This window comes from Odontesthes bonariensis, chromosome 21 (assembly GCF_027942865.1).
Source record: "Odontesthes bonariensis isolate fOdoBon6 chromosome 21, fOdoBon6.hap1, whole genome shotgun sequence".
Lineage (NCBI taxonomy): Eukaryota > Metazoa > Chordata > Actinopteri > Atheriniformes > Atherinopsidae > Odontesthes > Odontesthes bonariensis.
Genome location: NC_134526.1, coordinates 6,141,834 through 6,157,222, shown reverse-complemented (window position 1 = coordinate 6,157,222; position 15,389 = coordinate 6,141,834). Strand labels below are relative to the sequence as shown.

The 15,389-nt window shown below is 41.6% G+C and overlaps 1 protein-coding gene across 1 annotated transcript in view; it reads left to right on the top strand.

Annotated features, from left to right (window-relative positions):
* The window catches only part of LOC142371776 (shisa family member 6), a 110,759-nt gene extending 103,190 nt beyond the window's left edge, over window positions 1-7,569 (top strand). Inside the window, exon 9 of the mRNA XM_075454511.1 lies at window positions 4,273-7,569. Within this exon, the coding sequence (XP_075310626.1) occupies window positions 4,273-4,925 (653 nt within the window). The 3' untranslated portion in view covers window positions 4,926-7,569. The remainder of the gene's footprint in view (window positions 1-4,272) is intronic.
* The last annotated feature ends 7,820 nt before the right edge of the window (window positions 7,570-15,389 follow it).

Sequence of the window (15,389 nt, the reverse complement as noted above, 5' to 3'; positions counted from 1 at the left end):
GTCAATTTGTATTGATTATTCTATTATTTAATACATATAAATTAACTACAAAGGAAATTCTGTACGACACAATCAATTTATCTAAGTATCATCTTCCCCAACACTGGTATCCCCTTTTGAAATGTGGTATTGCCTGTTCTGTTCTGACGGCAAGCATCGATCGTTGCCATATTTAGTATTTAGTATTTAGTATATGATAACTATATGTTTAATAATGCTGTGATAGCCAAGCTGGCTCTAGTTTAGCTTCCTGCCAAGCTTCTGGACGCGTAATTCGTTCACGGAGCAGGGTACGCACACAGGGGGAAGGAGGGGGAGGGAGGAGCAGATTGCAGTTTGATAGACGGCATCAGTATCCAATCATTGTGAACGGTCCGTTCAGTATGATTGGATAGTGTTTTTCCTAGATTGTACGTTCTAGAGGCCACTAAAACTTTTCATATTTGTGTCAAAACTTTTAATTAATTGGTTGCAATGGAGGTGTGAAGAGTATTTCAAGCAGTATGTAAAAAAAATTTCCAGAAAAAGATCCCCTACCCCGCCTTTAAAGCCCTGCGTTCGATATTGCAATATTACTGGGCATGTATTGTTGTAATGTTGTAATGTTTTAAATACTTGAACGCAGTTTTTCTAGAGAAGATAATTGTTTTGTATATGGGAGTATAGTCCATTGACTGTTTTGGGCTTTCACATGCGCGCACCTACCGACAAGAGGTAAGTGACATGCTGTTTATAAAGTTGTTTTGTAACGTCCCCATGCCAGTAATGTGAGAACCATGCATATGGTTTTGATGGTAAGGCTTGTGACTTTATTTTCAGATGGTTTATAAAGTGGTGTGACGTTTCTGCAGTGTGCAAGTTGTTGTTTTACGTGGAAGGTTTAGCTCTTGCCCCTTAGCCACCACGTATTTGGTTAGCATGACAGGCTGCGCAAACAGCACCGGTCTGTGTCCTACCGTCAGTATTTGACAACCTCTAGCAATGGAAATGCGCTTCAAATGCCCCGGAGTTCCCCTTTAAGGCTTGAGGTGCTTCGGTGAAAGGAAAAGTCCTTCCTGCTGCGTGAGCAAACCACATCTTTGTTCTTTTTATACTCAAACTGTCCATCCAGAGGGCCAACGGGTTCTTTGGACTCCTTCATGTCGCTTGTGTCAGCCGTGCTGTTTATGCGACGACGACTGAAGGCGGTAGGGATTGAATTGTGGGTAAAATGGGGCGGAAATGCGTTAACGCGTTAATTTTGACAGCCCTAAAACAAACTAACTAAAATGATGGGCTCAAGCATCAGTGAGGTCTTTGGAAACATGCCTAAATCTTATATAATTAAAGTAGTTGCTAATTTAATTAAACCGTCCTGAGAATTGATGATTACTAAATCAAATTTAGAATGGTTTATTTGCAATTTAAAAATTCGCTAATTTAAATTGGTTTGTGCGAGAGAGAAACTTTTGAGCCCCCCCTTTTTGTCCTTCACCAATGAGACGGAGATTGAGGACGCTGCTTTAAATAACCTGCTTAACCCCTCCAAGGAAAACAGGAGACTCTGTTGTTGTTCACCTTAATCACCCTAAAAGGGATTAAAACACCCTTCACCCTTATGCAAGCCATCTTTAATCCTCCCAGAAAGAAAAACCTAAATTACACCGCATTCCCAACCCACACACGTTTTTAGATTTCACCTCTCCTGCTCTAAAACTCCAAGGATCACTTTGTAATTGATGTCCCAGCAGTTTCATGAGCGTTAGTGCATTACGTGATTACAGTCTTCTCTGATCAATAGCTGACACGTAAATATGGTGGTTGTGCTGAATGCAATCTAACAGAGTGGGAGCTGGAGTTTAATTAGCCGTTGTTAGCGATTTCGTGCGTCTGTAGCTCGTCTGTATGTTTGGGACCCGTCTGCCCCACGCAGTCATGTTAACAGTAAAATGCTGTGTTTCATCAGAGCTGCAGAGATGAGATCAGGCATTAGCGCTCTTAAATCACTTCTGTCTCATAAAGTTGTAAAGTGTGTAGTAAACTGTGTGGCATGCGTCTGCTCGTAAAAAAGTAGGATTTAAATCAGATTGCAGCAGAGGCTAAAGGGATGCACTAATGCACTAAAAAAAAAAGAGCATTTGAAGCAGCACATTTTGAGAAAATTCACCCCGAAAGAGTGCGAAACATTGGCTGATCTGCTCTTTCATTGATCTACTGATTGGTTTTTATCATTGAAAACTCAACACTGCCTTTATGTTTGATCCTGCCATGGATTAAGATCTCTCTCTGCATAAGAGTTTATAGTAAAGCTCCAATCCTGGATATTTTACTCTGACCTATTAATGAAGCTACACACTCTCGGAAATAAGGGTACAGTACGAGTTATTTTTTGTCCCCTGAGGTACAATCTATACTAATGTACCCCCTAGGGTTAATTATTGGACCTAAAGGTACATATATGTACCCTTTTGAGGCTCCAAAAGGTACATATATGTACTCAAGTGGTAAAATGTACATATATGTACCTTTTTTCTACATGCTGGGGTACAATAGACAGTCTGTGTTAGGCTACTTCAGTATAAGGGAACAAAATTGCCACCAGAGATACAAGATTGGTCTCTGTAAGGTACAAACCACAAGGGTACAAAACTATACCTTCTGAGGGTACTGCCCTAGTGACAAGCCATCGTACCCCTAAAGGTACAATTCTGTACTTTATTTTCTGAGAGTGCGGGCTTTGTCAGTTGTCTGTACAACTGTAGCCTTTAGTTGAGTTTGGTTGACATTTTCTTCCATAATGTCACATCTCAACCAACTCTGCAGGGAAAAGTGCTGGAGCACATCGCCACAGGCCAGAGCTGGCCCACCTTAATTAGGAATGCACAGAGCGATTGACGTGAAAACCTCCTTATGGGCGACAATAAGCTGACCTTCTATTAACCAAGTGTGAGATCTCCCAGAGAGAAGCATCCGAATAAACAAACGATCCCAATCTTTTCACCAGGACTTGGTGAAATTTGATTCTGTGATCCATAATACTTCATAGCAACCCCTCTGCTGAAATATTTATCAGGGAAAAGCACAACAAAAAACAAGTAGAAATAATTCTGCTGTTGGGCCGCCTGTGGTTAAAACTTTGGGAAATGATCCCAATTACCCCCGTGGCCCGACCCCTCTATCTGGCTGGTATAGATAGGATGATGCATTGGTCATCGAGCCCTTCAGCTGGTGTGTTGGAGGCGTCTGCTCCTGGATGCTCATGAGGAAACGAGCACCTTATTCCTGGAATAAGAGGATTAATTGGTACTGGGCCTTTGCAGGACTGTGGCACGCTAATGAAGGCACAGCACCAGTTTATCAGAACAGTTTTTATCGGACTCCCCAGCACATGTAACTACCTTTGTTACCACAGGGATTATCGGCGTCCATTTTTCACACTTTGGTGAGCAAACAATTGGATCAGACTATATTTGGTCAGAGCTTCTTGCCTCTTGATTTAATAAAAATACTAACACATCACTGGCTGCCCTGCCAGACCAACCTGTTGAGGCTCTCATATGAAAGAATCACAGGTGCCTCTTTAGGACTTTACAGCTCTAAAGTCAGTGCAACTAGATTTAAAGAGATAGTTCGTCTCTTTTGTCATGAAGCTGTATGACATCCCATATTAGCAACATCATTTATGACCATTTTCTTACCCCCTGCTGCTGGAACTCTGCTCACAGGATGCAGCAGGGGGTAAGAAAATGGTCATAAATAATATTGCTTAAATAGGATGTCATACAGCTTCATGTCAAAAGAGGCGAACTATCCCTTTATTGTCTTTCTGTCTGAAGACCTTTGGGTTGCTTTGCGAGGCAGCTGGATTGAGGATGACAGATTCTCATGACAGTGTCAATATGATTTCTTTATGACTGAGGGAAGTTTTTTTCAGACCATTCAGGCTGACTAAATTAGGGTTAAAATTGGGCCAGCTGGGAGTCACTTTCACTGTGAGGCAGCAGGAATCTCAAGGTCATGGTATGCAAAGATTTGTGTCAGCTAAGTGCTCAGGGAGCTTGGTTCCCACTAGCTTTCTCAGGTTCTCGATTTTATACTTCATGCTCAGTTTTAACCCAACACCCACGCCTCCTTTCAGCTGAATGAAGTTATGTGTTCAGTCTTTCCTCAGCTAGCTTGTCCATAGACGACTTCTCTTGTGGTAACAACATGGTAACGACAGGGTTAGAATATGGAGGACATGATCCGAGGCAGGAAAATGCTGTTGTTAACATTTGTTTCCTGACTCCACAGGCGATAAGGACATAGATGACTACTACCCAAGGAAGCATCATCATCCTGACTTTGGTGGCCGGGGACCGACCCACATGGTGAAGCTGAACGCAGAACCTCAGCAACACCAGCAGCACCAGCAGCACCAGCAGCACCAACAGCACCAGCAGCACCAACAGCGGCAGCGTCCCCGTCGGGTCCAGAGGGCAATGTCCCAGGACCACGTCCTGTCTCCTCCCAGGACGCCACGACGTGGAGACTACGGTCTATCCTCATACGGTGCGATGGCAGCTGCGGCATACGGAAGCAGTCGCAACCTATCAAATGAGCAGCTACTCTCAGCAGACCGCCTACATTCCCAGGATCCTTTGCTGCTGTCCCCCGCCATGAGGCGCGATAAGTTCCGAGAGAAGGCCATGGCACGGGCGATGTCCCACGCCGACATGCTGATTCCAACCACCCCAGTCATGGACCGCCATAAGATGACCAAGATGCACTCCCAACCCAGTGCCTCTAACGACTCGTACAACACGCTGATGGTCAACCATCACGCGCCCACGTCTAAGAGGCAGGCGTTTGCTTCCCGACGAACACACACGGTGGACCACCTACAGTACATTCCGGGCCACCACCACACGTATCGCACTGCCAGTAAGAACGAGGTAACTGTTTGACTGTGGTGAGGAAGAGTTTCTGAGACACACCACGAGACATCATCGGACTTCCACGGTGTCGGCCGGATCCGGAAGAGCAAATTCGGTCTTCTTTTAAAGCATCCACCCTACGTTAACTCTCTTTGCTTTTTAGCACAAGCTTTCCGTCTCATCCAGATTTTTTGGGGTAACCGGGATCAACCCTGGAACAGACGTTACTCTCTTAGAGCTTCATAAGGGCTTTGCGTTTTGACACAAAGGTCCTTCATGTCAGATGTTAGACAGTGAAAAAAATATTTTTTAAACAGGACATGGGACTCGAAGGGAATTGTATCAACTTTATAAATATATAAATAACCTATATTTACTATTTATACTTTCAGTTCTTGTTATAGCTTTAGAGATTCTCATTATCTGATGTTAGCACTTCAAGTGGTGCCTCTTGAAATTGTCCCATTTCAACAATGGAGTGGATTCGTGGGTTAAAAAGCACAATTAATGAATTCCCATTCTTTTTTAATTAAGTTTTCTCTTCTTCTTCTTCTTTGATGATCGGCCAGAACATATCAGCTTATAATCTAAGTGAAAACAGGCTATTTCTGTTGCATACAATAGATGATTGTAAATAAGCTATATTAGCAGCATTTAAACAAGAAAAGCTGGCCCTCTGGCATTTTTATCCCAAGTGGAATCTATCATAGATTCCCATTTAATAATTTTTTGGATTTTAGATAAGGCAGTTCCCAAATTTGTATTATTTCCACCGATGTCTGCAAATTATGTGGATCTAATATGTATGTGGGGATTATTCTTTTTTTCTTTTCAAACTGTGCTTGTGGCATAGAATGATTGTGTAATACCAATGTTGACTGGCAGCTTCGGCCTGCATTTATGAATTTGCTGTTAAAAATTGAGGCAGATGGTCGTTTGAATTTGCTTGATTTCCATTTGTAATCTTCCCTGCTTCGTCATCCATGAGGATGGCCTCCTGATTTGTGGTTGGCCAGCTCCTTCCATCTCTACATATCAGGTACTCGGTGTCGTGGAGCATATTGGCCGAGTAATAGATTTGTGTTGATGCCGATTGGAACAATCCGTTATTAAAGGCGACGTCACGATCACTTTGTCAATCAAGCATCAATTAAACTGTGAAATGTTTGTCCAGATGTTTTCATTAGATCAAAGCCTTATCGATAGAATCCCATATGCTCTTAATTGAACAATCATGCTTTTGTCACATGGCTTCTTGTGCAATATAATGGATTTAGGGCAGAACCAGCAGTAAAAATCAGAGATTGATAGATGCTACAGTCCATATACCTCAAAAAGCCACATTAAATTGTATAAGTCTCAAACTTTGAAAGCAAAACAATCATTAGACACATCACTCTTCTGTCTTTCAGGGTGTGTTTGCACTTGACGTACGGTTCCTTGGTCTGGACCAAAGCGGAAATTAGTCCTGGTTCACATTGGTGTTAATCTTGGCAATTTTTCTCGAATCAAACCAACAGATGCCTGATAAAAGACTTATAAATGGATACGGTCCCAGCCCAGTTGGACGACTTTTCTGACATGTATTCTGTTGGCAAAATTACAAATTTCCCAAACAATCCTGCATGTCGAGCTGAATGTGACAAGTAGACGGTATACAGCGGTGTATTTACCAGCAGAGATGTAAACTTTTAGGTCCTTTCCTGCACAAAGTGTTGCAAGAAAATAGCAGATGCTATGCTTGTGCTGAACTGTGATGAGGAATACAGCTCCTGGATGCTGTAGGTTTATCTGTCTGTGGTCCATGTTGCATTGATTGATTGAGTTTGTTTCATGACGACATTCAGACGTCAGAGCAACAGAGCAATCGCACCGGAGATTATTTTAATCAAACTAAACCTCTCAAGTGTGAATGCGTCATTTTTGGAAACTGAATAAACTATATACGTATCAACCATATTAGCTTTGTTAAAGGTTTGCAGGCGCGTAACTATTTACATTTACAAATATACAATACAGTACTTTGTTTGTGGCTGTACAGTCGGATGAATTGAAGAGTGGAGGTTTAAGGGCTTCTCTTGGTTTGTAATGAAAATCCAATCCAGAAACTGAGCTCGAAAGGTTTTCCACGGTTCAAATTCGAGTCTGTGTCACTGTGTGTTTATCCCAAATTGTCCCGAAAGGACTCGCCCACAGTGGGCCGTAGCCTTTGCCAAAGAGAGACCAAATGGCAAAACATAAAGGGAATGCAAAAACTGCAGTACCCTAAATGTCCAATAGGCACCTAAATTAAACCGCCCGACTTTACAAACAGAAATGTCAACCAGTTCTCATCCATAGGGTTTAAAATTTTAGAAATTTTAGATGAGGTGTGATTCGGTGATGATGCTTCCCACACTGACCACAATGCTGAAAGCAAATTTGGTGTGCTTACTTAGTTACAAGGTCTCCGTAGAGGCTGGAGAACATTCAGATCCCCCAAAAAAATGACATTTGTGAAGGCTGCAAATTTAATGAGACAATTATGCTACCTTCCTCAAATTTCTCTCGCTGGTGAGTTCTCCTAATAAATGTGCATCGTGTCTTCGAGTTCAGCGAAACAGATCCATCCCTTGTAAATCATCTTAAAAGGATGGGAACGACCAAATGCTGAACTCTGGGCCTAAAAACACAAAAAAAAACAGGTAGAGTCGGGGAAGCTGCTTCCATCTTTTATGTGCAATCTAATGGAGGCAGACAATTTTTGCATTTTTTAATCAGAATTTAAGACCCATCAGGACCTTTGCTGGAGAGTCTAAATGCCTTTGCCACAGGCGTGTTTAAAGGTCAGAAAGGGTGTTCAGAAACTAATCTTTTTTTAGTCCGCAGGCTCGCACTGTCCATTAACAAAATGCCAAGAAAATGTGGGCGTCTCTGTGTGAAAACACTCAACCGATTGACATCATTCTAAAAGTAAAAACATCAGGAAAGTCTTCATTTTTACTGTCAACTACTGTACATACAATACAATGTTATTTGTGATTTGAACTGTAATTTCAATGGCAGGACAGCAGTGTGTCATGATAGTTATATCGGTTTATTAAAAGCTGTTCATGTGTTGTTGCATGTTTTTCTTAAGTTGACTTATTTTAATGGTTTTAATGGTTTTAATTGACGTCGTAGGGATATGGAACATTGGCCAAATGTACCTTGAGTTCAAGAAAAGTATTCTTCAACTTGATGTGCCACTTTACTTTTTTAAAGCCAGGTCTGCATTCAATGATGTCAGTTAGAGATTGCTTTGTTTTTTTTTTTTTTGTTTTTTTAATTATTGTCTTTGTACTTTCTTTATTCAGAGGGTTGGGTTCTTCAGAAAAGGGAAGAACATTTGATCGCTGTAAGTGTGGGAGGGATGTTAACTGTTCAGCAGCAGAGTGCTTTGGATAACTATCTGTATCCATCTACTTTGCGCAACTAATCTCACAAACTTCTGCTACTTCTTTTCACTTAATTAATAATGATGTCATCCCAAAAGCCTTTTTCTCTATGTGCAATACTTCCTACTCATGCTGTATAACTCTATAGCCACTTACTCTTTTTAAAAGGTCGTGAGGTTCATTTGCTGCCGTGAAAGCTTTGTCGTCCTTTTGGTTTAGGACCGTGCCGTCTTTCATAGTCGACAAGGAGTTTTTTATAAAACTGATAAATGTGTATGAATGAAAAAGATGTTGGTGTAACTGCATAAATGACTGGAGAATTTAAAGGCTTCAAAAACATAAAATATGACTGTTCTTGTGCATTTTTTGTTTGTTTACAGATTATTAAAGCACATAATGGGTGTTGTATATATTTTTCCATTCGCTTGTGCTATTTATCATTTCTAAAAACAACAAATGTGATTTAAATTCCATCAAAGTGTCGGGATCTTACCACATTGCAAGATTTTTGAAATTCATGTTAAGAATCGAGCAGAAACAAGCTGTGCAGTGAGCTGAGTTTCATGTGATAAGACCTCATTTTCTGAGCTGGCATGCTCTGATTATCTTTGTTCTATTTAAATTATGATGTGTCAAAATAACAGTGTGTAAAACCATCAGCCTGTTCCTGTCCCCGTTCACGATGCTGAAACGGCTCTTACCCAATGAGGCACCGTGAGACTGTGTTATCAGGCACCAACATATTCGAGTGTTTCATAAAGCCTCCATTAATCCGATCTGTTTTCCTGAGTTTCCTCCGACAGTCGATTAGATTGAGATCTGAGGAATTTAAACAACGTCTTTCATGCTCCTAAAGCCGTAACTGGGCTGAAACAATGCTTACATAGTTGGTGTCGCAGCTAAATCCACGTAAATGCCAGGAAACAAGGTTTTACAGTGACATTACCCAGCATACCACACAGTGTGATTGATATGATTCTCATTCCCATCTCATCAGGTTCTGATGCTCTGCCCTTTCGGTTCCTTTCCCCCATCATTAACCCATTCATTCTATCATGCTGGCTCACTAACAAGCAACACAGACTGCATAAGGAGGTCAGAAAGGAGGGCGGATGCCCAGAACTCGAGCAAGGGACTCATGTTTGAATTCAACCATGAAACAGCTGGTTTTTGCTGCCTTTTTCTTTGCCTTTATGATGTTTCTGGTCTTTACTTCTTCTTCTCTTTTTTTTACTACTACACATCTTAGCTGTATAATAAAAGTGTTTGGTTTAGGTTAGGAAAACATCATGGTTAGGTCTTAGAATATAGAATAACAGACATTTTACAGACATATCTGTTGTTCTAAAGGGATGCACCGGGGCTGAGGAAGGGTGCCCACTGTGATCAACACTGACGTAGCATAGAAAGACCAAGGTATCTGCCCCCAGATCACTGGGTGACAATACATACAAGTGGACATACCGACCGGAGGACAGTCGTCTATCTGCAGATTTAACATGAGTGTAACCCAACCAATCAATCTGTCTTGGTTGATGATGGCTGTGATCACTGACCTCAGGGATCCCACAGGCAGCTACGGATCCCCCCATAGTTGTGGGATGTAACAACACTCTCAGAAAATAAAGTACAGAATTGTACCTTTAAGGGTACGATGGCTTGTCACTGGGGCAGTACCCTCAGAAGGTATAGTTTTGTACCCTTGTGGTATGTACCTTATAGAGACCAATCTTGTACCTCTGGTGGCAATTTTGTAGCCTGGCGACGCCATCCTACGTACTTCCGCCCAAAGATTTTGGCTTCGCACATAGTCTGGCCAAATCCCCCTACCTCGGTTTGCTCAGTGTTTTGCCAATCAGCAAACAGTTGAGAGTGGTGACAAATAAAACAAGAGCAAGAGGAATGCCTCGTCAACTTTGTTAGTGGCAAGGATGTCGTAGCTCTCCTTCCAACTGGCTTTGGGAAAAGTTTGATAATGAAAGGGGATGTGGGAAGCGTGATTCGTGAGCTAGAGCCTCGCGAGAGTAAGCATGAACCTCTGCGCATAACCTACATCCTTTCTAAACATTACTGATTGGTTAAGGGAACTCCAATGAATTTAAGTTGCTGAGTAAGGTCCCACCCTCCATGGAAACGGATTCCTCTTGGGTTTTCCCAGACTGTTTGACAGAGTCAACAGTTGGCTTTCGCCCAGGCTAGCAATTTTGTACCCTAATACTGAAGTAGCCTAACACAGACTGTCTATTGTACCCCAGCATGTAGAAAAAAGGTACATATATGCACATTTTACCACTTGAGTACATACATGTACCTATTTCTGAGAGTGAAAAGTGAAGCTCTGCGTGAGCCCTGCACATGAATTTGTTGTCGTGTTGAAGGGGCCGCAGGGAAAAGCTCGCAAAAAATGTCAAGCAGCTGTCCAGTGAAAACGGTGTGGTGCAGGGCTGGAAATCAATGTCATGAACGACAGTATCTCAGCCCTCTGGAGCTCTGGAGCAGTTTCAGGCCCTGCGACGTGCATACCAGGAGTCACTGTGCTTCAACATGAGTTTATTATTTATGATAACACTTGTTCCTGGTGCCTTTGGAAGAATCCCAACGCTGAGAGGCATCCGCTCATTTTGCACAGCGCAAAATCGCACTTCCCTCCCCGATGGGTCTGAACGCACCACTGTTGGCGATGTTGCATACTTCAGAAATTCCTCTCACTGAGTGTACCACTGCTTTGGTATTTTAGCTTTAGGGAACTTGCTGTCAGCCCTGTGATGGACTGGTGTGTCCAGGGTGTAGCCTGCCTCTCGCCCAATGACGGCTGGGATAGGCTCCAGCCCCACTGCGACCCTAAAATTGGATCTGTCCTTCTTACAGACAAATGACTTAATATGCAAAGTTTTTAATTGGGGAAATAGTTGAAAGAGCCACCAACCAACACACAAAGGGGTGTTTTGGTCATTTTGAAAATGACCTGAATGTAACTACTAACTGTGATCTACTTTATCCTCTAGATTATAAAAAGGGTCATTTCTGTGCTTATTCTTTGTTTGGTCTGCTATTGTATCCCTTCTTACAGCTCCATATCGGATTATTATGTCCACCAATGCAGTCGATATTTGTGACGTTGTCAACCTGGAGAGGAGCAGTTTTGAGAGAGCAGCTCTTTCATAGTGTGAGGTGAACTGTGGGTTTGATGCTGTGAAGAGACAATTAAGGCTTTTCAGTCTCCAGAGGAATCATTCTCAATTATCTGCTTTATCTGTCATCTTGGCATTGCCTTGTCCTGAGATCCTCAATGATGTGGTTAAAATACACACATAATGATTATGACAGATTTCTGGAATTTACCCAGTTTTCTTGGGGAGTTGTCACACAGAAATCTTCCCCAGTAGAAACCACACAGCGAGGTCAAAAGTAGTCTTCTACTGAAGTCTTTCCCACGATCTTGCGCATTTAAAAACTAACCTAAAGCGCTTCCCTGTGCTTTTAAGATGGCACCAAGTTGCTCTGAGCTTTAAATGAAACACAGACCTTTGACAGGGGGCCAAATGCATCAGACTCTGTGTAGTTGAATGATTGAAATCTTGCGTACACACAAAGGTGGGAATATGACATGGAAACAAACAATTTTCCCAAATGTGACAGTAAGATTCTCGTTCTTTTGTTAAAGTCGTATCAGTAAAACTAATGATAAGTGACAAAATCCCATTTTCATTTCAGCCTTAAACTGTTTAAAGAACATCCACTGTACACCTGTGCATTTAGGCATGTAGAGGTGGTGAGACAACCTGCTGTAGTTCAAACTGAGCATCAGAATGGGGAATAAAGGGGATTTAAGTGGCTTTGAACGTGGCATGGTTGTTGGTGCCAGACGGTAACTCCAATAAGCGCTCGTTCCAACCAAAGAACGCAGAAAACCATCTCTGAACGCACAGCACGTGGAACCCTGAAGAAGATGGGCTGCAGCAGCAGGAGACCACACCGGGGGCCGCTCCTGTCAGCTGACAACAGGAAACTGAGACTACAGTTCACACAGGCTCACCAGAACTGGACAAAAGAAGGTTGGAAAAAGGTAAAAAGTAGTCATCCAAATAATTACTTGAGTAAGAGTAATAAAGTGCCTGGTGAAAAAAAACTACTCAAGTACTGAGTAACTGTTGAGTAACGTCTGATTTATTTGTTAACACAAGCATTCAATCAGACAGACAAAAATACTAAATAATCATCTTTATGCTGCGTGTACACCAAGAGCGACCTACGCTACCTGAGCGCCGGAAATCATTATTTCTCTATGGAGGGTGAGCTAACTGCGCTACCAGAGCGGATTCCAGTGATTAAACTCAAGCTAACTTTATGGTAATGAACTATGACGCGGTTCGGCGAAAACCAATGACAATCCACAGATTGTAGGGATCCGACAATCCGCGGGGTTCGCGGAAACAGACGTGTAAACTTTGGTTCCTATCCAAACAATAGTTGTTTTATCCTGAGACTGTTGCAATTGCCGTGTCTACTCAAAAAAAAAGACTGGTGGAACTGATAGCTGGAGGGGTGTCAGTCCACCTCCTTGTCACGGCTGAGGTGCTATTCCTGCTCTTCTCAGGTGTACCTAATGTAGTTTTACATCATTTGTAACGTGATGTATATCTTGTATAACAAATTGTAAATAACAACACGTTTATTCGTGTCCCTGCCCTCTCTTTCCTCATGTTCTTTTTCACCGGGGTGCTGCACAGCCGCGGGGCCTTTAAAAATTGAACATTCTAAATGTGACGTCACGAGCTACCAAAGCTACCAAAGCAAATTCTCAAGCGAAGCTTCTACAGCTACCTCCACTACCAGGTAGCGTAGGTCGCTCTTGGTGTACACGCAGCATTAGGCAAATTAGAGTTCATCCAATTGATAAAATTAATTAAAATTAATTAATTAATTACAAAATAGCTTAAATTAAAATAATCCAGGTAAATTCAAGTACTCGATAAAAAATAAGAGAGACTTAGGAAATGTTTAAAACATATGTAACCCATATGTAACCTAAAAAACAAACATTCACCTATCCATGGGGGAAAAAACAAATTTAGGAAACCAATCTTGTTTTGGTTGACACAGAAGACACATAATGCAGCTGCTGTTTCTCACTCTTTGTAAGGTAAACATGCTTTCAGTATGAGGCCTCGTCTGCGTCTTCATTTCCCACCGTTGATTCTGACATTTTTCATCTGTTTCTTTGTTTGTTTGCTACGACTGCTAATGCTAAAGCTAACCCGTCCCGCCGCTGAGAATGAGTATGGTCACGTGACCAGACTGCACGGCTACGTCTGATTGGTGAAACACAGTCAGGTGGTAGAGCCTTTGGCGGAAGTCTCTCTCTCTGTCAGAATAAAACATTAAAATGAGGCGTACGCGGGGGGATAAAAATAATGAGGCGTAGAATACCAAAGAGGTAAGAAGAAAAGTAACCAGCTCATTGTAGCCTAATGTAGCGGAGTAAGAGGACAGTTTCTGCTGCACACATCTACTCAAGTAAAAGTAAAAAGTATAGAGATTTAAAACTACTCCTAGAAGTATGATTTTTTTCAAAAACTTACTCAAGTAAATGTAACTCGTTACTACCCACCTCTGCATGTCAATATGGACCAAAATCTCTGAGGAATGTTGAAAGTATAAAGAATTGAGGCAGTTCTGAAAGCAAAATGGGATCCAACCTTTTACTAGCAAGGTGTCCCTGATAAAGTGGCCGGTGGGTGTAAATTGTTCTGAGGGATATGAGGTGCGGACAGTCTAATAGTAAGTGTAGAAAAAGACAAATATATGGATTTTGTGTGCACGCATCATTTATGCACCTGGGACCAGGTGTCCCATGAGCATCTATTGGAACAAAATGTTTCTGTTTTGAATGCTGTCAAACATTTTTAAGGCTTCAAAAAAAATGGCCAGCCTCTGTTTTCCTTTGCAGATTGTACCATGCTGGCATCTCTCATCACACATGTGATGTGCCACAACTCTAACATGTTCAAAAACACTCGTATGAGGTAAAGGAGGGGGTAGAAGATAAGTATTTATGTGTAATCAATCTCATCTTTACCTGTAGTGCATTGGCTTCAAGTCTTTTCTCTTCTTTCTCTAAGCATGCAAATCAGAAGTACTTTTAAACCGCACGAAAACTCCCCACAAAACAGACCTGATTAAGCTTTCCAGGCTAAAACCTCTGTAGGTCATACATATGGTCACTGACACATGCATTAAACCCACTGTTTCCATCGTGTCTTAGGTCATTTGAAACCCTCTTGAAATTCATAGAGGAGTCAGCAGGCAATTTCTTACACTACCGGAACAAAACCTTATAGTCACAACAGTGCACACAAATGAGAAGATGCCAAATAGCTGTGGTTTCCACTTTCTTCAACACCCATCCATTTGCATTTAGATGGAAAAAGGAACAAGGTTATTTGGACAACTGTGACCAGAATAGAGGAACAACGGTCAAATGTTCAGCCATTAATCTAATTCTGTTCTCCTCGTGTTCTTTATCATGTTAGTTAATTCAGTGGATTGTTCGAATGATCGTGAACAAACACTGCTGGGTTCAGCGTGATGTGTGTGTTTTGTACCATCAGTGATCCAGCAGGAAGAGGAGATCCGTGCCTGCTTAGAGGAAAAAGCAAACTGCGTCTATTCAAACTAGGCTAACTCGTTATTATCGCGTTAACTCGTTATTATCGCATTCCTTCATTATCTAATAATTCATTAGTTGCACCAGAAATAGTCCCTTTATCAAATCCAGTGCAAGTTACGGCCCTTCATTTCACATACATTTGATTATTTCTGTTATAATTATTTCCATCCTTTAGGTCATTGTCCTGAAATGACAAATAGGATTTAACACTGGTTTAATAATAAAACGATTATATCACAGCAGTTGTAATAAAATCAGCTTGACATTGATAAAATGAATGGATTTTATTTTAGTTACTGTGTCCATTCACAAATATATATATAAAGTAGTGCTGGGCGAGTTAACTCGTTATTATCGCGTTAACTCAGTAATTATTTAACGCCGATAAATATCTTATCACACATTAAT